Source organism: Stegodyphus dumicola, chromosome 9 (genome assembly GCF_044657685.1).
Source record: "Stegodyphus dumicola isolate Sdum_Otavi_A_Nest chromosome 9, ASM4465768v1".
Lineage (NCBI taxonomy): Eukaryota > Metazoa > Arthropoda > Arachnida > Araneae > Eresidae > Stegodyphus > Stegodyphus dumicola.
This window is the reverse complement of record NC_140776.1, coordinates 77437531-77460790: the sequence shown is the minus strand read 5'-3', so window position 1 is coordinate 77460790 and position 23260 is coordinate 77437531. Positions and strand designations below refer to the sequence as shown.

The window sequence follows — 23260 nt, the reverse complement described above, 5'->3', positions numbered from 1 at the left end:
AAAACTTTCTGCGCATGCGTCGCGTTGACACATGCGCACAGGCGTTTACGCGTGCGCGTAAGACCTTTTACGACTGCACATATGAGTGTGCGCAAGTGCAGAATACGTTTTCGCGTGCGCGTTTTATGTATAACGGACGGTATAAGCTAAAATTATCTAATTATCGATTTCAGTTAATTTTGATGATTGCGTTGTTCCTTAATTTTTGAATTGGATCCGGCTAATTATTTTTTGCACACTGTAAGAGCTATACTATAAAAGTAAACTTGAACTTTCGATTATGTCAAATAGAATTTCCGATTGTGAAGCTCCCAAAGGATCGTACAAAACGAAAGTATGTTTCAATGTTCATCAAACAAAAAGTAGAATTGCTGCAAAAAATGGATAAAGACATGAAGAATGTGACAGAGAGGTTAGTGAAAACGAAAAAATTTCGATTGACAAGTTAGTCGGTATTCTCGGCACAGCAATTAACGGGACTTGAACAGCGGAACTTTGTAACTGAACAAGAAATTATGTCTGTTTATAGAATTAAAGAGAAAGTATTATCACATAAAACGAAGCAACTTACATTGAAAGAAATGTTTAATAAAGTAAACAAATAAATATTACGCCTTTTTTTTTTTTTTTTTGTAAATTTTGATATTCTTTAGATCATAATTGTTCTTTATTTCATAAATTACGGTTTCATATTTTTAATTTTAGAATTTCTGCATGCCATCTTACGAGATTTAAACTGATGATCTATAATCTGGAATCACCAAAGTCCCGACGAGTCCAGATTAACTGTATAACATAACATGAAAAGTCTAAAAAGAGTGAAACTCTGCTGCGAAAAAAAGGTTACAGGTCTATTTAACATTGACATCAATAGCTTTCTCACTAAATTGGCAAGCTATTGCAAAGCTAGTGATGGTTTTGGTGACTAATTTGTGTTACCAAAATTGAGTGAGAAATCGTTAAACGTCACCAATTTTGGCAACATTTTGGTGTGCTCCAAGAAATTTCTTGGAGGCCAAGGGGGGGGGCACTACATAAGACTGGAAAGAACATCAGGTCTCAGTCTTTCAGTTCAGAGTATCGATAGATATCTATGCGAGTTTCGCTCTTTAGATGCGCTTTTACATTGCATTGTGATTAATGTTTTTAGTAGTTTGAAATGGTAATTACTGACTGTGCTCTGTTATACCGAGAAGAGTTGTATGAGTACTTTTATGGAAAGCTCTAGAACAGTAATGTGTTTCTTTTGGAAAATAAATTTTATCAAGCTATCATCGGTTCTTTGCACATTCAATCCATCATGAGCTTGAAACAGTTTCATTACTGAAACAGATTTCAAAACTAAATGTAAAACGAAAATCAGGCATAATAACACAATCCTATTCAAAATTTATAACAATAATTAAAATTTTACCATTAAAAAATGCAAAGACCATCAGCTTTGAAAGAAACATCATTTATGGAGGATATACGAGATTCTGGAATTGCACTAATGTTTAAGATATTAAATTATAGTGCAACTAAAAAATTGTTTGAGACATGCTACTAAAGTAGATTACATAATGAGATAATATACAATAAATTTAAGAATGGGCACTGACAACAATGGATAAATCTTTAAAGATTAATTCCTAGCCATAAAATTTACAAAATTGGATAAATAAATAAAAAAATAAGATATAAAATAGCAAAAATTAATTATGCACTGAGAATTACGTAATAACTCTTTTGTGAAAAATCAAGAAATAAGAGAAACATTCGTATAATCATGCTTTTTTTTTTCTTATCCAATGACTGCAGAAAATCATGACTAATTATTACACAACAAACCTCTTTAAAGCAGCTTTTGCAAAATACTTTGACTGCCTAGAAAGAATCAAACAGTTAAAAAAAAAAAAAAAAAAGGCAGTCTCAGTAGGCACTAGCTTATTTTAAGCCTTCGACAATAAGAAAGAGCAAAATAAATTTCAGCTTTGTGTCAGGGAAGAACTGAAGCTGTAGATATAGGATGCAAATTACAATAAGTCTGAAACTTGTCCATTTTCTCCTACATGAACACCTAGTATTTTTCACTTTCAAAACCTCAGTACTGAGCAATCATTATCTTTACTACCACCTTTATAGCTTCCAGTGGGCTATTTATTTAATTTGAGAAGATCAAACTTGATCATGCATATGTAATTTTTATTTACATGATTTATGCATTTAACAAATCATTATTTTTTTTAAATCACTTCAGGCTTCAAGAGATGATTGCTTAATCTGATATCAAAGGTTTTAATGTCTGGATATAATCAAAACTTTTTTCTATTTAAATTAATAGTAACTGCTCATTTGCTTTATATAATTTTGGTATACAAAAGATTTCACGATTATTCTAGTTATGTGAAATGGGAGGAGGATCTGCAATATCACTGCAATACAACAGATATTTCAAATGCATTAAAAGTATCAACTGAAATCAACAATAATAGGAAACACTAACCGAGTAATCATATCCATGCACTATGGATAAACGTTGATCATCAGATCCAGATAGAAGATATTTTCCATTATCATTCCAGCAAATACTATTTACCTAAACAGGATTAAAAAGAAATTAGTTCTCAACTGACATAACTATGAAAGCAAGTGATGTGCATTACATTTAAAAAACAGCAGAAAAAGTTACACTTACACATCCATTATGTACAGGTATTTTGATCTGAAGTTGTAACTTTTGCACAAATTCTTTACTATCTATAAATAGCATAAAAATAATTAATGCACTCAAAAATATCAAAAGAATTGCAAACATTATTATATCAACAAAACCACTGCTGATTCTTCAAATACTAAATGTAGTTAATGTTGATCTATTACTTGATTAATATAGCTTTGAAAATTAAAAGTAAAATTTAGCTGCATTTTTGTCATACTTTTTTCACATCCTCTAAATCAGTATTTTCTAAAGTGGAGTGTTGGACACAATTTTTTGGAAGGTCATGAAATATTATGCACAGGTATGGCTAAGGCTTTTAGCGTCTAGAGACAATCGAAAATTTCACGCTCCCTTCTGCTTATCAAAATGCAGTGCAGAACATCAAGAATTTTGGTCTACTGGAAAGTTCTGTCCATTTTATGACAACAGTTTTCAACACATAAGCACGTTTATTTGATGCATGTTCGGCTCTCTATTTTTATTGCTTAATGTATATAGATACTGATGTAGTAAATTAAAACAAAGTTGATTCAGGTTGGTCTTAAGTGTGAAGCGATAGTGTACCTATGACTACTGATAAAGTTCATTTACGCCACTGGTATTTTATATGAATTTCAAAAAGGAAGAAATACTACAGAAGCATGTAGAAATTTATTGAAAGTGTTTGGGGAAGGTACAGTTTCTGATAGGACATGCAGAAGATGGTTCAAAAAATTTGAAACAGGTGATTTCGACCTTTCTGATAAGCCACGTTCTGGGTGACCATCGTTGATTGGTGACTGTGTTGTTATGACCATGTTGGAGCAAGATCCTTTTCTGACAACATTAGAGATTGTTGAAAGGCTCAGTAAACCATTATTCAGCTCAGTAAACCATTTCAGACCATATTCGGAAGGCAGGATTGTGTGGAAATATTCAAAATGGGTGGTACATGAATTAAGTTAGAAGAATTTGGATGACTGAGTTGTCATATGCACATCTCTGCGTCCTCGGAACAAAATCGAGTCCTTCTTGAACTGGATGATAACTGGGAATGAAACATGGATTACCTACAAAAACATCGTAGAAAATGGCATATTGTGAACTCGAAAAACCTAGCCCTTCCACCTCCAAAACCAAATTTGACTCTGCATAAGAGAATGTTGTGTATGGTGGGACATTTGAGGACGAATACATTACGAACTTTTAAAACCGAAAGAAAAGCTCACTCCGGAGAAGTATTGTCAGCAACTGGATAATTTAAAGACATCAGGCCAAAAGAAGGGCTGGTGATGTTCAATAGGAAGGGCATCACACTACATCATGATAATGCCAGGCCACATGCTAAACTTGGAGACTCGTTAAAAAATTGCAGAATTAGGCTGGGAAATTCTGTCCTATCCACCATATTCACAGCATTTAGCACCCTCCGACTATCACTGGTTTTTGTCATTACAAAAGTTTTTGAAGGGCAAAAAATTCTAAAATGAAGAAGATATCAAAGAAGCACTGGTTCAATTTTTCGCATCAAAAGATACATGTTTCAAAAATGGGATATACAAATTGCCATCACGCTGGCAAGGATTCATTAATAATAATGGCAATTATATTATTTAATAAAGTTTACTGACTGTAAGAATTTTTGTATTTTGTTTTATTCCAAAAACGGGCAGAACTTCCCGGTAGATATAATTAAGATCACACCTACAGTTATCAATTATCTAAATGTAATATACACATCATGCCCTAAAACTCCTTACCTGGCCTTTTTTTCACTACCATTATACTTTTAATTTATAATTTTAAGGCATATACTTTTAATTACTGAAATGTTTTAAATTATACAAATATTCTTGTTTAAGTTTTTTTAAACTTAAAGAAATCAATTTCGTAAAAATTACAAAATCTAAATTGTTGTCATTTTCTCCAGTCCTACTAAAATTTAGGAAAATTTTGTATTCATTGTAAAAAATAAAACACATTTTATTTTTTAATTACCAAAATGATATTATATTGAAGTGTGACTCCAATACAATAAAAACTGATCAAGACATTTGATATTAAAATCAGACATCAAACCCAGAGGCTGCAAGTATTCTGAAGTGTGAAATTGTTGGCTTTTCAGCACAACTAAGGGGGGGGGGAAATCTTATCTTAGAGAATTCATATTCTAGAAAACAGTGGTAGTAGCTTGTAACACACTCATATTTATTAAACATGAAAAATATCCGTAATTTAATGAATTTTCAATGATTACCAGATTATGATTCTAAAGTAAAATTTCATGAGAATATTAATAACGTATCTTTGGATTTATAAATTAAATGAGCAAAAATTTTTTTGGCATACCAATCCAACAAAATTAAAGACACTATTAAATCATAAAGTAATATCATTAAATAAAATTTAAGAGGGGGGAAACATCAAATTACTGAAATTTATTTATTAATCGACTCTTTAATGCAAATTCAAAATGATATCAATATTTAATAATTTTGAAATTCATTTTTATCCTGCCAAATGCTTTGTGTTTTATTTTTTATGACTATAACATTTATGTATATATATACATATATAGGAGTTAGAGGAATGTATAATGTTAGATTCTGTAATTTTTATATGATGTCACACCGACTGGACACCAAATTAGATGAAAGATATGTCAGAAGTACAAGATAACTGAAGGCCAGAAAAACCAATAACATCAACAGATGAAACAAATGTGATACTTATGACAGAGAAATTTAAAAAAAAAAGACTCACGCAACATGCAAGGAAGTATCATAAGCTACAGTAATTTCACTAGTATCAATATATTTCCACAAGTTTTCTGAAAAAGAAACATTTGTGCCCAGTGGATCTCTTATCATTGATGCAATGTTATTAAAAAGAAGATTTGATGATGAAGGTGAAATCTATTTCACATATAGTCGATTCCGGTTAATAGGACCACATCGGGAAGCGATTGCTTTGGTTCTAATAAGCGACTGGTCCGATTACAGGAACATGTCCTATGTTAATTCAGAAGCCAAACAACAAAAATCAGCGTTATATTTTCAAATTTTCACAGGACTAGTTTCGATGGTTTTACCGAAACACCATTGTCAACTGCAAAAGCGCAAATGAACGAGATAGGATATAATGATTAGATAAGATAAGAAAGCCTGGACAGAAAATAAGCTAGTGGTGCCATCTGTTGATGAAACTAGAACTAAAACATAATTTCTTTAAAGGCCAAAGGCTAAGATGGATTGGAATTAAGATAGTTAACTAGAACAGAAAGATTATTTTTAATATGAAATGCCTCTATAAAATTCAGTTCTCTAATGGAAGATGTTTTTTGAATAATTTTGGCACCAGAAAAATTGAAAGTGTGATTTTCGGACCAACAATGTTGGGCAACAGAAGACTCCTGTGTTTCCTTTTTTCTAACATATGCCTCATGTTCCTTGACGCGAAATTTTAAGGCTCTATTAGTTTGGCCAATGTAAATTAAACCACACTGGCAAGGAATCCTATAAATACCCCAGGAATTCATATCCGGAATGGGGTCCTTGAGTATGGAACTCAGAATTTTATTGATGGGAGAATAAACGACACGAAAGTTAAATTTCTGCAAAATATGTACAACTTTATAGCTAATTGTTGGAAAGAATGGAATGACAACAGAATTTTTATAATCTTCTAAAACAAGAGTGTGCCTTTTAGTGTGTTGAGATGAGAATTTTATAACTTCTTGTTTAATAATGTTGGGTGAAAAGCCCCTGTCAACACCTGTTGCTTTTAAATAATTTAGTTCTTCATCAAGGGATAGTTTGGAGGAGCGAACTTGAGGAGCACGGAAAACATAAGAATAAAATTAAGTTAACTTTTGTTTAGTCGGATGACATGATTTAAAGTGTGGTGGAAGGCAAATCCATGAAGGTTTACGGTAAACCGTAGTACTGAAGTTGGCAGAATGTCGAGAAACGGAAGAGAATTGGAAGTCTCAAGTTCAAAAGTGAACTGAATACCAGGATCAATAGAATTCATTGTTGAAAGAACTTTATTTAAATCATCTTTATTACCTTCAAACAGGGTAAAAGTATTGTCTACGTAGCGGAACCATACCGGGAAGTTTAAAGTTTCAAACAATTTTGATTCATAATAATGGATGTAGATATCAGCCAGGATGGAACTGAGGGGGCTTCCCATGGCTAATCCCTCAGTGTGCTTGTAATATTTATTTTGGAAAACAAAATGTGTTTGTTTCAAACAGAGTTGATTGAGAGAAATTAGCTCATCAATTTCGATGTAAGAGAAATGAAATTTGCAAAGTCTGGTTTCTAGACATCTTAATGCACCCTCCACTGGAACACTGGTGAATAATGATTTTACATCAAAAGAAACCATGAGTAAATTTCTAGAAGAAATGTTTTTAACCTTTTTTACAAACTCTATTGAATTTTTTATGGTGTAAATGTTATTTTCTAAAAGAGTTCAAAATCTAGAAACTAAATATTATTTAGCTAAAGGATACGAGGCAGTACCTAAATTTGATACAATAGGGCTGAAAGGAATATCACTTTTAGGAATTTTGGGAAGAGCATATAATCTGGCACAATTCGCAACAGATGGGATAAGTTGCTTGAAATGATTTGTGAAGATTTGATCGCAGTTTTTATTTTTGACAGGTCCGAAGGTGAAGGATCTTTAGGGATTGGATTATACGGACCTTCGTTTAAGAGTTTAGTGACACCATCAATGTAAGTATTCTTATCCATGACAACTGTCTGGCCACCCTTGTCAGCCTTTGAAATAATATCCGGGCTAGAATGAATTTCACGCATTGTGCACTTTCTCTCGCAGTTAGATTTGGTTTCAAAGGTTTATTATTGAATTTGACATTATCAGCGATACGATGCCTAATCATTTCTTTCTGTGAATCACGGAAAGAAAGATTCAAATTAGAAATTTAAGGAAGTGCTAGCTGAGCGTAAGTTCATTGGAATCTAATTTTTATTCCTTCATCCATGTTAAGCCAATAAAAAAAGAATATTTGCACTATTCCGCTTCAGATAAAGAGAGGTCTTTGAGCTTCTTTTATTATGCATAGAGTTACGTAAAATTAAAAAAAAAAAAAAAAAAAGGAAAAAAAAAAAAAAATTAGCCACCTATCCTTCACAACCTCTTGCCAGCTGGCAGATGTTTAAAAGCAAAATAGCATGAAGGAGATTCAAATTATCACAGATAATGATATTTCTCAGCAAAAGAAATCTAAGGTAATTGGAACAAAAGTTGATTTATGGCATACTTGCTTTTTCTTGAGTATGGTCTCTGTTCACAGTGTAAGGATACGAAAATTTAAAAAAAAAAAAAAAAAGTTTTATGGGAGATGTGGATAACGGATTATTCCTATTATTGGATATTTAGTTTTTAACTTTGTATTGTAATAGTTAAAAGGACTTAGTTTAAAGTTTAGTTTAGTTACAGTGTTTTAAAATAATATTACCTTTGAAAATGCCTGAATTGTCACTGTAAGAAAACCTGAATTGTTTTAGAAAATAAAGTTTTCAGGTTCGTACACATTTCTGTACATGGAAATTAAGTACTTTTTAAGGACCATTAGCGAAAAAAATTAAGGACCTAGGACCTATGAGCAAATGGGAACTGAATAAATTCAATTAAAAATATTATCTATGCCTGAATTTCACTTTTGTAATCCCTAAGTAGTATGCATTATTAGTAAACATGAATTAATTAACATAATTATTAATAAGTTTGCGAATAAAATAAACTTTTTTCAATTTATCATTATTTAAACTTACAATAGTTGGTCATATTTAAAAGAACATAAGTGACATTTACGTTTTACTAACAGTTAGCTTTATGTTGATTTTTTTTATGTCTCATTTTGTCACATACTTGGTCAGTCTAGAGGTTTAGTAAATAGCAGGTAGATTTTATGTCAAACGGCATAGGTTAAAATGAGATGTAAGATTATAATCAGCATGATTCATAACAAAAGACTGAATGTTGTCGCCACTGCTGCTTGTTTAGAGAGAGATTAGAACTGCTGATTAGAACAAACCTAAAAAGGCCTGATATAGGCACGGTTGGCAAGTGTTGAAAGTTAGGCTCTTTGATGCAGTTAGTGTCGTAGCTTCGTATAGAGTTCCAGGGGTTGTAACCCAGTTAATATACTTTAAGGTTCCAATAAGCCATTAAAGTACCAGAGGTGATAAGTTGTTTTGTATTATTTTAAGTCGCAGTAGATGCAAAGAATAAGTTTTACTTGAATTTTTACGTTTTTGAATTTAATCTTGTGACCACAGTGATTATTAATGAAAGGCAATATCTCGGTTTAATATGTAGAGATAAGTTTTAAGGGTAAGCAGTTAGCTATAAATAATTAAATTAGGTAGTTTGATAACCTTAGTCATTATGGATTTACATGACCACTATTAAATTTTATTTTTTAACAATATTTGTTAAAAAAACCATATTAAAATCAAAATATAATAAATTAATTTAATTGATTCTTAAATGATATTAGGATAATTATACATTAAAAGCTACAAAACATAAATGTTTTCTAACAACAACACTCAACAAAATAGTTATCCGTTATTTTAATTTGAAGCCTTCCCAGACATTTTGGCTAGTTTATATAGATTTCCTTCTCTTTAAGCATCTTTTTCTAACAATTAAAGATTTGCCTCAATATGCATATCAATGCTCTTGCTAGTCTTTGCATGCTTTATCTCCTAACTTGTCAACATCTCCACAATGTAGCTATGAGGGTTTACTTGATCTGGTAAAAGTTAAATAGTCCAAAACCCCCGACACACATGAAGCATATTACCACTATGTCTGAAAATAACTACAATATCAGACATAGGTTTAAATAAGCTAACATTTTTATTTAAAAAGAACTTAGAACATAAAGGCATATTGATGCTAACAAAATCAATTACAGCTCACGGTGACATAATTAAACAAGAACAGTCAAATTCAAACTAATAATGTGGACTAGTGATCAAAGATTATACAATTTAATTTAAATTTTATCTGGCTCAGTAACTCTATCATATGAGGAAATAGAAATGGGAAATTATAGTAAAGGCTGAACTCATAAACAATTGGGTAATTTAAATAATAATAACTGCACATATCTTTGGAGAATAATTTTCTTTATGTATTCAGTTTCTTTCTTCAACACGTTTCCTTTTCATTTTAGAATTTTTGGATTTAATTAATTTCTGGTATTCTAAAAACTCTAAATGCATTTAGAATGTACAGGAAAAGCAGCTAATTTGATTTCTTAATTAATATGAACATTTAGAAGAAATTTGAGATATATATATGGTAAAGGCCAGTTACAAAGCTGATGTGGCAGAATTTTTACAATTTAGAGACACACTGACGACCAAAATCTAGAAATGGCAAAACTTTTAAAATTTAGAGCAAGCATTGGAAGCAGAATTTAGGATCCACAGAGATTGCATCAGGTGGGAAAATGCCTAGTGCCAGCTATGTGTATGATGCATTAAGCCATATTAGATGAAGCTTTTAAATTTAAGTTTTCAATTTCTTTATTAATAAAAAAATCCCTATCTATAATGCCTGTCTATGTAATAAGATTAGAAGTATTTTTGATATTTTCCATGCTTGTGTCTAGTGAAAAGTAGAGAAAATAAACAGAAGATAAACATGTTACGATTCTAGTATCAGAAGTAAAACATTTAAACATTATGTTTTCATTGTTCTTCCAGACGTTCTCCAAAATGTAAGAAATTCATCGCAAACTTTCTGTAAAATACATCCATTATGTGTTGATACCATGGAGACATTTTTCATTTTGTCACATATTTCTCGAATCTTCTAGAATCATGATATAAATCTTGCCTTCATATCCTTCTACTTAGCTTTCTCAGCTGCAATGTCTAAAATCCTAAAGAAAAATTATCCCTACCGTTTCTGTAACAGCAAAAACCCAGAAATATTTTGGAAAAAATGGGGGGGGGGGGGGCAAGTGTAAAATTAATTTTATAAAGAAAACTGATGCAAATTCTGACAATTTTGAATATTCTGAGACAATTACATGGTAAAAACTCTTACTATGAAAAATTTTAAATTACATAGCTAATTTTGCTTTTGCTAAGAGCTGTTTCGTAAATTGTACTCTATAGCATTATACATTCTTTATTTTTCAGATTTTAAATATTATATAATAAGTTGCCAAAATTAAACTTTATAATATGACAGCAAAAAATAAAAATGCTTTATTTTAATGGTATTTTTTAAATATAATTTCAATACATTATTTTAATGAAATTTATCAATGTTATATTGTTCTAAAATAAGTCATCAAAAAATTCTCAGATTCTAATTAAAAAGTTTCTATAGAAACTGAACTTAAAATCGCCAAAATGTTGAAAAGTCGCCAAATTTAGAACCATTTAATACAAGAATTCACATCCCCAAAAGCGAAAAGTTTTTAAGAGTTCTTTATTAGAAAAAATGAATTTTGAAATGCTTATGTTTCACTTCTTGCATATACATCAGTGAATTGCCAGAAATATTCTTCCAAAATGCAAATTCCCACTCAAAATGGCAGTCATAAAAACAGACAAAAATTTCAGATGATTAAAATTAAGGACCTTCTGCTGATTTTGGTCAAAATTAAGGACTTTTAAGGACCAAAAATCAATTACAAAAAATCTAAGAACTTTTAAGGACTCTTAAGAACCGTACAAACCCTGAGTTTCATATGCTCTTCCGAAGTCCAATTTTAAATCATTGCTGAAAAGAGAAGAGGTCTTAAAATTAGTTAACATACCAATGGTCGAGTAGATAAGACCATCGAATAATAGTAGTTCAACTTGATTTGGGTTTGATCCTGGGCGAGTGGGCTGTTTGCATGGTTGGTTTCTAATGATTTTTGCCATGTGCAACATGAATATATGCCAGTTTTCCTGACAAATTCCACCAAAAAAGCATCCGCCATCTTAAGCAGGCATATAAGGGCGCATATAAGAGTAGTTCCAAATATTGCCTTAGTTGGAATTTTTTTTTTTTTTTTTTTTTTATCTATCCTCTTGATTTGTATAAATATTATATATATATACTGAAAAACAGCAGGTAATTAATTCAGATTTCTTCAAAATTATGAAGTTTCATGAGCAAAATTCTCTTCACAACCTCTGCACATACTCATATATAAAATCCTAAAATACTATTTTAGGGGAACGAAATTTCATGCATGAAAGTATGCAAATTAAAAAATTTTCTGATATGATTTTAGTAGTAGTAACCATTCAGCATTTTGAAAAGGGGAGAACTTCTTTGTAAAATACTTTCTTCAGAAGGTGGATAGACCCCCTGAAGTGAATGACAGAGAAGTTTTTTTTTTTTTTTTTTTTTTTGTGCAGCTAGCAAGACTGTAAAATTACTCACAACTGCACATTTTATGATTTTTTTAACCCCTTCCCGCCGACTGTCACATCTACGTGCCAGCAACGAACACGCTCACTTCCCGGCAACACGCAGGCGTGCCAGAGCGTTTTCCTGTTCAGCCCCGACTGTCACGCATTTGTGCCAGTGTCCTGGAATGTTTTAAAAACTATAATTTCTGCCACAAGATGGCACTGTATGTCCATATGGTTTCAGATACATGTACATTAGACCTTCTACTCGAAATGAGAGAAGCATGACTCACATACACGCGTTTTCGATTATATAAACAAAAGGGGAAATAAATGTTTCCGAATGGCGTGATTTATGACGTCTCTTTAAATTTGCACGTGGTAGTTGTTTATTGTAAGTAGAGAAGTTTTATTTTCACTAAAGCGTTGGGTATTTCGGTTTGCAGTTCAGTTTTTAGAAAATAATTAGATCTTGTTAGACGTGAATTCTTTCTGTTTTTACCGTTGCAATGTCGAAACGTCGAAAATGTTTAACAGAGCCTGAAATAGCAGAAATGATGCAAAATATTTCAGATATTGATTCTGAAACAGATTCTGATAGTAGTGATAGTGATACTATGATATATTCTGATCATAAAGAATCTGGCGAACCTAATGATGATGATGACATTTCGGACATCTGTATGCCGATCATCATTAATCCTTAATTAATTAATGTCCTCATCATCAATGTCGTTATTACGAGTGCAAGGAATGTAATGTAGGACTGTGTGTAGATCCCTGTTTTCAAATTTTTCATACGAAAAGAGAATTTTAAGTAATATATTTAGTTTTCAGATGTATAATGTTAAAAGTCATAAAATGGTGAGTAATGAAAATAAAATGTGTAAAATATGCATTTAAACAGGAAATAAGGTGATTAAAGTATATATAAAAATATCTATAAAGCATAAGCCGTTTAAATACTCTATAGAGCATTATTAAACAATGCATTGATACTTCGGAAATTTCATGTATTTAGGCTTAATAGCAAAAAAGCCCCCGGCCCTGGACAGACGCTCGCATAAGACACTGCCGGCCTCTGCGATAAGCGCGCGTTTGCGCTACCCTGCGCGAAGGGGTTAATGACCCCTGAAGTGAATGACAGGGAAGAAAAGTATTCTTTGTTCAGCGAACTTTGCAAGACTGTAAAATTACTCTCAAATGCTACCCTTTTCCATACAGCTACACTGTCATATTAGTATGAAGTATATTAAGAACAATAATTCTTTTTCATAAAAAGAAACTTTAATTTAGAAAGATAATTCTATAATTTTTGCAATAGTGCATCAAAATTAGCCAATTTGAATCTGAAATTAAATACATCTCTGATCTCCCTATAATGATCATCTCTAAAAGTGATCAGTATTTTAGAAGACGTAAATAAATACTGATGTTGATGATTATACAGTACAAAGTCTTTAATCCAGATGTCCATAATCCGGACCTCAAAGCTACAAACTTTCTGCGCATGCGTAACTTTTATGCATGCACATAATACCTTTACACATGCGCGTTTAATGTATAACGGATGGTATAAGCTAGGCTAAAATTATCTAATTATCTATTTCAGTTAATGTTGCAGATTGTGTTGTTCCTTAATCTTCTAATTGGATCTGGCTTATTATTTTTTGCAGATTCTTAGAGCAATTTTATAAAAAGTAAGCTTAAACTTTTGATTATGTCAAAAAGAGTTTCCGATTCTGAAGCTGCCAAAGGATCTACAAAGTGAAAGTATGTTTCGATGTCCATCAAACAAAAAGTGGAATTTCTGCACAAAAATGGATAAAGGCATGAAGAAAGTGACAGAGAGGTTAGTGAAAACGAAAAAATTTCGATTGACAAGTTAGTCGGTATTTTCGCACAGCAATTACACGACTTGAACAGCAGAACTTTGTAACTGAACAAGAAAATTATGTCTGTTTATAGAATTAAAAAGAAAGTATTAGCACATAAAATAAAGCAACTTAAACAACTTACATTGAAAAAATTTTTTAATAAAGTAAACAAATAAATATTAAGCTTTTTTTTTTTTTTTTTTTTTGTACATTTTGATACCCTTTAGATCATAATTGCTCTTTACTTCATAAATTACGGTTTCACATTTTAATTTTATAATTTCTGCATGCCATCTTACCAGAATTAAACTGGTGATCTATAATCCGGAAAAACCTCTAATTGGGAATCGCCAAAGTCCCGACGAGTCAGGATTAAAGACTTTGTACTGTATTATTCTTTGAGATGATCATCAACCATGCATTACAACCATCATACAATGTCTAATTTCATAACCAAATTGTAATATTTTGTACTAAATAAGTATTAAGTCACTTGGAAAGTTCCACATTTTTTTATGATAAAAACAAATGAAGTAGTAGAAAAGCATAAGAAAATTTCATTGAATAACGTTAACACCATTTTTTTTTCCTCTAACATTTTGTCATCTTTCCACCAGCTGCAAAATTCCTTATTTAAAACAGCCATTACGATTATTTGCAAAGAAGTTAACAAGGTGCTTTTTCAGTCTCCAAATAAGTGAACTCAAGATCATTCAGAAAAGTCCGAAGTGACACGAAAAGATGAAAATCAGAAGAGGTAAGATTTGCTGACTGTGCATGGAGGAGGAGAGAATACAAAACCTCCAAGCCATACTTAATAAATCTTTGTCTGACATTCACTGAAATATAGGCCACGCATTGTCATGATGGAAGATAACATCTCATCAACTGGTTTGTTCTGAGGACTTTGCTTTGATTTCTGGTTTAAAACTGCTATTTAGGAAGACCATTTTCAGAATTTGCCTAATTTGACTGCAAAAATTCATAACAAACAATTTCTCTGCAACCCCACCATACATAACGCATTTTTGGAGATGCAGCCTCTTACTGTTATTAAAGGAGTTTCTTTTGCTTTACTCTATTATCTTTTTCTTGTAATATTATTGACAACACCCACTTCTTATGACCGGTAATGAGGCACTTAAAAAAAAAAAAAAAAAAAAAAAAAAAAGATTCTTTATTTCTTTTTGCAATGATTAAAACTTTAGAAAATATGGAACTTTCTAAAGCTTTAATCATTGCTAGTATGAAATCCTACATCATAGCAGCTTACATACCCAAACGATCATATATTGTATATTTTGGAATATTTAGTTTGTCTGATAGTTCTTGAACTGTATAAAATGGATTTTCAGCAATAGCTTCTTTTAACGCAGGGATGTCAAACTCATAGGTACACTTGGGCCAAACAAACAAGGTTTAACGGCTGATCTTTGGAATATGGTAACAGGTAGTTTGGCGACATTTTGGAGGCGATAAAGGTTACTACCTAGGGCTTTGGTAAGAATGTGAGAAGTACTCAGTTCCGATTACGCATTATTTTATGTGAGGGAAATGAGAGATCATGAGATATATCATGTGACATTACTGGACGAATTACAGTTCTTTAATTGGAAAAGGGGGTAAAAATTTGGAAAAATATCGGTAGTAATATATTATTTTGTATTAAGCTTCAATGTATGTTGTGTGAAATAGTGTTGATTAATTTTCGGATTGCATGGCGCTATGTAAAGTGAAAGAAATTAGCAGTAGTACTGCAGCCAATTGGAACTCTTTCTGTAGGGAAGTGTGCGTGCCACATAATGAAGATTCTGAAGAAGATTAGGTAAGTTAGTATTTTTAATCATTTGAGGATATTATTTTTATGCATTGATCTAAATGTAAGGAGTAAATAAATTAATATGCTATTATGGAAAATTGTTATTAGCAATGATTTAGTTTAAAGTAATTAGGATTGTAATCTAATTTTTATTAATTTAATGTATGTGCTTATTTATATTTTACGTAGTGTTTTTTAATTTAATGATCGTGATTTTGTGAGTTATATGTTTGTAGTATTTTGGAATACGTTGAGTATTTTCCTGCATTTTCGTGAAATTTTTTCAATTAATGAGAAAAAAGCAGTGTACATGGATATAGTGAAGAGTGTGCGCAATGCCATTTTTGTGCAATTCTGGGATGTTTTTTTAAGTAAAAATAAGTCGACGTGTACATGGTTGAATTATATTTTAATTAAAGGATAGTTATTTTGTGAATTATGTTTGTAGTAATTTGGTATACATTTCAGTGGAAGAAACGCGCATGGAAATAATTTAAATATTTGAGACTAAGTATTTGTAACCATTTTTAATGTTTTGTTATAGATTCGTTGGTGACGTTTATAATAGATAATTTAGAGGTAAAAGTTTTTAGATATTTTATTTATTTTATACGTGCAAATGTTCATCTTTGGAAAGGGTATATACTTTTTTGCGATCAGGTAATTTCATATATGTCCTTTTTACTGAATTTAAAGATTCACAAAATTTTCATGCATTTTCGTGAAATTTTTTTAATTTATGAGAAAAAAGCAGTGTACATGGATATAGTGAAGAGTGTGCGCAATGCCATTTTTGTGCAATTCTGGGATGTTTTTTTAAGTAAAAATAAGTCGACGTGTACATGGTTACTGTGTATGTGCGATTTTGAAAAAAGCGGCAAGAAGTTTGCGATTCTGCACTTTTTCCCAATTTTACAGTTAATATTTGTCATGATAAAGCAGTTTTGTTCCATAAAATTTCTAGCATAAGTGTAATACGGCTAGGAGATTGTTGGAAAAAGTGTTGAGTAAATAAAAAGAAAAGAAATATGTCTTTACTTCGTGAAGACAAAATGGCGGCGAAAAAAAAAAATAGAGGGTTGCTGTAGCAGAGTTGGTCGCCAAAAAATCGCCAAGTTACCATAATCCAAAGATCAACCGGTTTAACTTTAGGCGGGTCGAAAAAAAAAAAATCAATATTCATAGAAACATAGATTTATTTAGAATAATACAATAATAAGCATATATATATATATTTATACAGAAAAGAACAAGAAAAATTTAATGTTTACGTCCTGATACTTGACATCTCTTCTCTGCTATTATCTTTCCTATTTCGGGAGAAATTTTGTTTGCAGTGATAACTTTCAACACTGACCCAAGGTGAGCATCATTAATACGGTTTCTAATAGGAGACTTATTACCTTTCATGACTGAAAAAAACTGCTCGCACTGATAAGTGCTACCAAACATGGAAATAATTTCATATGCGAATTTTCGACTATTTTCAAACCTGGCTGGTAAATATTTGTAAAATTCAGGCACGCCCACTTCAATAAATTTTGCTTTCAAATTTGAGTTGCATTGAATCTCGATCACCTCCATTTGCATATGGCTGGGTACTGAGTCAATACTTATTGAGAAAATCAAAGAAAACAAAAAAAATTTGTCTTCGAGGAAACTAAAATCATTAAACCTCATTTCAAATTCAGTTGTTAAATTTGCAATTTTTTCTGCGTATTTTTGATACGAACAAGTATCATCTAAACTTGATTTGTTCATGCTGCACGTCGGGAAGTGCATCAAATCTTCATTTTTAAGTTGTTTTTCCCAAAGAACTAGTTGACATTTGAATGCTTTAATTATGTCAAACATGTTCGTAATGATATGATCTTTTCCTTGTAACAATAAATTTAAATCAGTTAAGTGTTTGGTTATATCAACCAAGAAAGATAAATCTTGTATCCATATTGGATCGTAAAACAAATGTCTTGATTTTTCGTTTTTAAAAACTGACATATTTCTTCTTTCAAATCCCAGAATTGTTTGAGAATCTTGAAGCAAGATAACCAATGTACCTCGGTATAGTAGGACAAACCCGAATATTCACTATCTAACTCACTTAAGAAAGCAGTGAATTGATGCTGATTTAAACCTCGAGATCTTATAAAATTTATAACTTTTTTTATATATGACAAAACATTCTTCATATTTATTACTTTCGTGCATAGAACTTCTTGATGTATAATACAATGCATATGATGAATGTCTGAACCGTGAATTTCACTAAGTTTTTTTCTTAGTAATGCTATGAAGCCCTTGTTTTTCCCGGTCATTGATGGAGCGCCATCTGTAGCTACAGAATTTAATTTTGCCAAAGGTAGATTGTATTTCTGCAGAAGTCCAAAAACACAAGTAAATATATCTTCTCCTGTGGTAGTACCAGGCATCGGTATTAGTTCCAGTAATTCCTCAAAAATGTTAAAATTCTTGTCACAAGAATGAAGAAACACTGCTAATTGAGCTTTGCCACTAATGTCCATGCTCTCGTCACAGGCAATGGAGAAACTTTCGAAACTAGATGATTTTGCTTTGATCTGATCACTTAAATTCGCGGCTAAATCAGTAACTCTTTCCGCAACTGTATTTCGAGACAATGAAATTGATTGAAAAGCCTTCACATTTCCAGGACAAACAATTTCTCCAGCTTTCGTTAGGCATTCCTTGATGAAATCACCGTCAGTAAAAGGCTTCGAATGTTTAGCTATCAACTCAGACAAGACGTAACTTGCATGTACCGCCGCTTCACTTTCTTGCAATACTTTACTAAACATGGACTGTTGCTTTTTCACTCCTAACTTGAGCTCTTTCAACTTTTCTTCTCTCATTAATCCTTCGTAATTGTTAAATTTCGATTTGTGTTGTTCATAATAACGTTTAATATTATATAACTTTGGTACATTAATAGCATTATTACATATCAAGCAGATTATTTTATCTTTTATTTCACAGCAAAAGTATTCTAATTCCCATTTTACTTGGAATATTCTATGTTCGTCAGCGATTTTTTGTTTAATTTTACTACCACTTGGTTTTGATATAGACATACTGAATACAAAGGGCTGGAATAAACACGGTTAACGTTAAAAAGTTAACAAAAATTTATTCTTTCCACAAGAGATAAATCAAAATGCTGAAATATTTCTTCAAAAACATTCTAACAATATCACAAAATGTCAAACGTTTAGCAAAAATCAATTCAAAACAGAGAAACTAATTCTATCTCACAGCGAAATCGCTACAAATCAATCACAGCATTAAGTAAACAAACAGTTCGCTAGAACTACAGCTACTACCGAGATGAGTTGTTTGTTCTCGGCTTTTATAAGCTTTATAATTAATTTCTCAAATATACTGGAAACATCTATAAATATCTGGATTTTTGTGGATGGCAACAGCAATTACGAGACATTTATTTATTAGGTATTAAATGCACGTGCTGTTCTATTTTTAACCTTCCAACGCAGCTGTCTTTTCAAAAATCGTCTGCGTTGCTAAGGCAACATGAAGCAAATCTAATTACAATTTTAAATAAAAAAAAACTAAATAAATAAATAACTATGAAATCCGTAACAATATGAATTGAGTAATAATTAATAATAAAGCAAAGTGCATGCACCAATATATCGTACAAAACTATGATTGGAAAACTGAGACCATGAGTTCGGCTATCGGGGGATGTGTACAAGTTTTGAGTGCACGTGTCCCCCAAAAGCCGAAGGTAGCTGAACGCAAGCTACTCACACGCATTTGTAATTTAAGTAGTGTGTGTGTCAGCTCGCTGTGAGTAATCTAACAACACTGAATAAATTATCGTTAATTACTTAGCAGTAAACATTTCATTTTTTTCTTCGTCGATATGTTATTTTATTATTATATATTATTATTTGCCGATATATTGGCCAGGCTGCAAAAATATTTGTTGCGGGCCACGAGTTTGACATCCTTGTTTTAACACATCATTGTTTATACAGGATAGTTATTCAGAAAGGCATCATCTTCGAGGCTAAAATTTCCAACTCCTTAAACCACTTAAGTTGTGATTCTGAAGTGTGTTACCAGAAATAGCACTTGTCTATACACTGCACAATTTTACAAGCAGTTTGACTAGTAATTTTTCTGAATGTGGTAAGATTAATTTAAAGTTTCTGTATGATTTAGAGCAAAAGGGAAAAAGAACATTAATTAAGTGGTGTGTAAATGAAGGTTTACTTAGAAGCCGTTGTAAGTGTTCTGTTTGTAGCAAGGAAATGCGCATGGTCTAACGTCGAAGGATATTTTTTACTCTTATTTTTGTGAATTTATGTGATGTTGCCAATATACAGATTCTAGTTCAGATAATTTTAAGAAGTTTTTGGATGTTGTTAAGGAATTTTGTTTGACTGAAGAAAGGAAAATTTCTAAATAAGGTAAGTGGATATTTCCTTTGTGTAGTGCTAAAATGAATTTTCTTTTTTATGTTATTTGATTTAAAATGTAGTTTACTAAGATTATGTATTTTTTGTTGGCTGCTTTTTTGACATTTTAAATAAATATATATCGATGTATACATGGACAAGGTCAAGGGAGTGCGCAATGCTCCGATATTTTTTTAAGTGAAAATAAGTTGATGTGTACATGGATAAAGTCAAAGGAATGTGCAATTCCAAGTTTGTGCAATTCTCTGATATTTTTTTAAGTGAACATAGGTCAATGTGTACATGGATGACAAGTTTGTGCAACTCTTTGACTTGTTAATTTAGCTTTGTGTAGCGCTGATTTTACAAAGCCAAAATAACAAGTCAAAGAATTGCCCAAACTCGGTATCCATGTATCGCCAAAAATTACCAAGGGGCACCCATTAATATATTTTGACCATGAATATTAATATTTTCTTTAAATTATGTCAGAAATGTTGACTAGAATACATGTAATATGCAAATAAATTACTACCATCACTTTTTTTAGATGACCACCTTTATAAAAGATCAAAATCATCTGAAACCAGAAATGATTTTCACAGAGAGTATTCATTATACTTGAATTTGTAAACTGAAAATCTGCACTAATTATAACCATTACTAAAAATTGTTTATTAATTCAAAAATGATTTATTAATTCAATTTCACATTTAAAAAAATTCAGAAACAGGTTTCATATTGAAGACTATTTATCTTTCAAATAAGTGCATTTATTTGTTGATTATTAGCTGAAAATATATACACTATTTGTACAATTTAAGTTAATTCATATTAAAATTTTGCACACTATTAAGTTCTATTTTTGATTCAGCTATCATAATATTAGTTTACCAGAAACCTTAGAATTTCTATAAATTGTTAGTCCAATCAAAACTTAGGTGCTCCCAGTGCAGGATTTATGTATAAGCTACACAAGATATAGCTTATGCCCGCCCCCCAAAAAAATTACAATATAGTATAACAGAGTTATAAAGGGCCCTATATCTCAAATAGCTTAGGACCTTTTTAAGTCTAAATCCAGCCCTGGGCCTCCTCAGTTTCAATACTAACTACAATTTTAACAATATTGAAATAATATTTTTTAATTACTATTTTATATTTAAAACATCAGATAGTAAGTATTCTCTATTTTTAGGGACTACAGTATTAGAATTAAATTTTAAGAAAGCCGTACGATTCATGTCCAAAGAAAAAGAAGAAAATTCGTGAGAGCTCCATTCCAAGTTACCTTATCACCAACAATATTAAATTCAATTCTTAATTATTAAATCATGAAAACTTCCATCTTCATAACAGTAAAAATAGTTTAACATATTTACTTAATAACTTCTCTTCTCCTTTGAAGAACTAAAACGACTTCATCAAAAATGAAATTAAAATGACAATGAAATTTGTACATTAAATATTCCAATTCTCCATGAAATTGCTACTTTAACTTCGACATTTATTTACATCAAGTAATCGGCAGATAGTTACGACAGCTAATCTGCATTAAATTACCTTACTAAGGTAAATACATTGAAAAATATTGATGACGGTTGCGCAATACACAATTCCTAATGTTAAAAAAAAAAAAAAAATACGTAATTACCTAACATAAACAAATATGGTTAATAAAACAACACAATTTTTTGTTGTTGGAAATATTATAATAATAAAATGGTAGTTTCTTTTACTTTTAGTCGCATCAAATAAATGAAATGAGTTAGTGCGCCCATAAGGCATATTCCATATTCTTGAAAACAATCTATTATTATCCATCGTAATGTCTGTTGAATACCACAAATAGAGAATATTTACACAACTAATTTACTAAAAAAAGACGCAGTGCGAATAATACGCAAGTCATCACAATTCTCTTCACTCAGCTCCGCATCAATTTAGCTTGTAAACAAGGCACCAATGTCAATTTCGGATTGAGGGGGAGAAAGACAGTTATGTTCATGCATGTTGTAGAAACGTCTTTTGACCTGTTGGCAGAAATTAAACGTAATGGTTTCCAGTAAAGGAATGGGTAGTTAGTGCCTCCAAAGAATTTCCAAGAGTTCTTTGGCGTAGCCTAAGATTTCAATTTCAATATCCAAATTTTAAACCCTAGTCTGCCCTTATTGAGATAAGTTGGAAAACAAGTTGTAATCTAGATTCGATTGTATGCAAATTGTAATCTAGATCCAATTGTATGGAAATTGTAATCTACATTCGATTGTATGCAGTGTTAGAACAAATCTTCTCTCTCTCCTAATTCTTTCGTGCAGGAATGTCGAGAAACTTTTGATTGGAAGTTCGCATATTATCGCTTAACAATCGTCTGGTGTCACAGCATTGCCAACAGAAAACAGTTGTTTCCCATTTTCAACAGAAATCAATTGCTGTGCGATTACTTTATACAGTTTTAATTAAAAAATAATTACCAGACAATTAAAAATATTCGCTGCTATTTTATCAAACAAATCAAAGTTTGATTTCATTTATTTTATTATGGCAAAGCTCACTATGGCGATCTGCCTAAAAGGAGGGATTCGTGGAAGACTTTCTAATTGAAACTGACTCGTATCCATGTTATGCAGCCAACCCTAGGTCGGGCAATTAACGTTCAGAGGTTTTACCACTCTGCCGCTGGTGGGTACGTACATGATTTTTATAAATATTTTAGTAAAAAAAATTTAAGTGAATAAAAGAAAGAAACTAGTTTAGTGGAGATTACATTTTTAATGGCGAGCATTAACCATTTTAGACTTTGGCGCTACTAAGGCCAGAAGCGGTGGTCATTATATTATGAAGGAACCTAAAGACGACCACCGTTACCTTCTATGAAGGAACACACAATCTTACATCCGTACCTTCTCCGGGATCCAAACCCAGGCCCTTCGTACGGTAGTCAGAGTCATTAGTGGAGATTATGAAAGATGAAGTGACTTTTCAAAGATGCAAGTTTAGCAAATTAGAAAAGTTCCTTTTCCGATTATTTTTTTTTAAGA

General features: G+C 31.4%; 1 protein-coding gene across 3 annotated transcripts in view; it reads right to left on the bottom strand.

The window, feature by feature from the left end:
* Positions 1-22229, bottom strand: part of LOC118203324 (DDB1- and CUL4-associated factor 6-like) — a 109054-nt gene extending 86825 nt beyond the window's left edge. For 2 of the 3 annotated variants that reach the window (XM_085823649.1, XM_085823650.1), the window contains exons 1-3: positions 21959-22229; positions 2678-2739; positions 2486-2578 (exon numbers count right to left, since the gene is read on the bottom strand). In XM_085823649.1, the coding sequence (XP_085679775.1) occupies positions 2486-2578; positions 2678-2739; positions 21959-22043 (240 nt within the window). In that variant the 5' untranslated portion in view covers positions 22044-22229. Of the gene's footprint in view, positions 1-2485; positions 2579-2677; positions 2740-5443; positions 5578-21958 lie in introns of those variants that run through there. The other variant, XM_035375604.2, reaches the window with a different exon arrangement.
* Positions 22230-23260: the final 1031 nt, after the last annotated feature.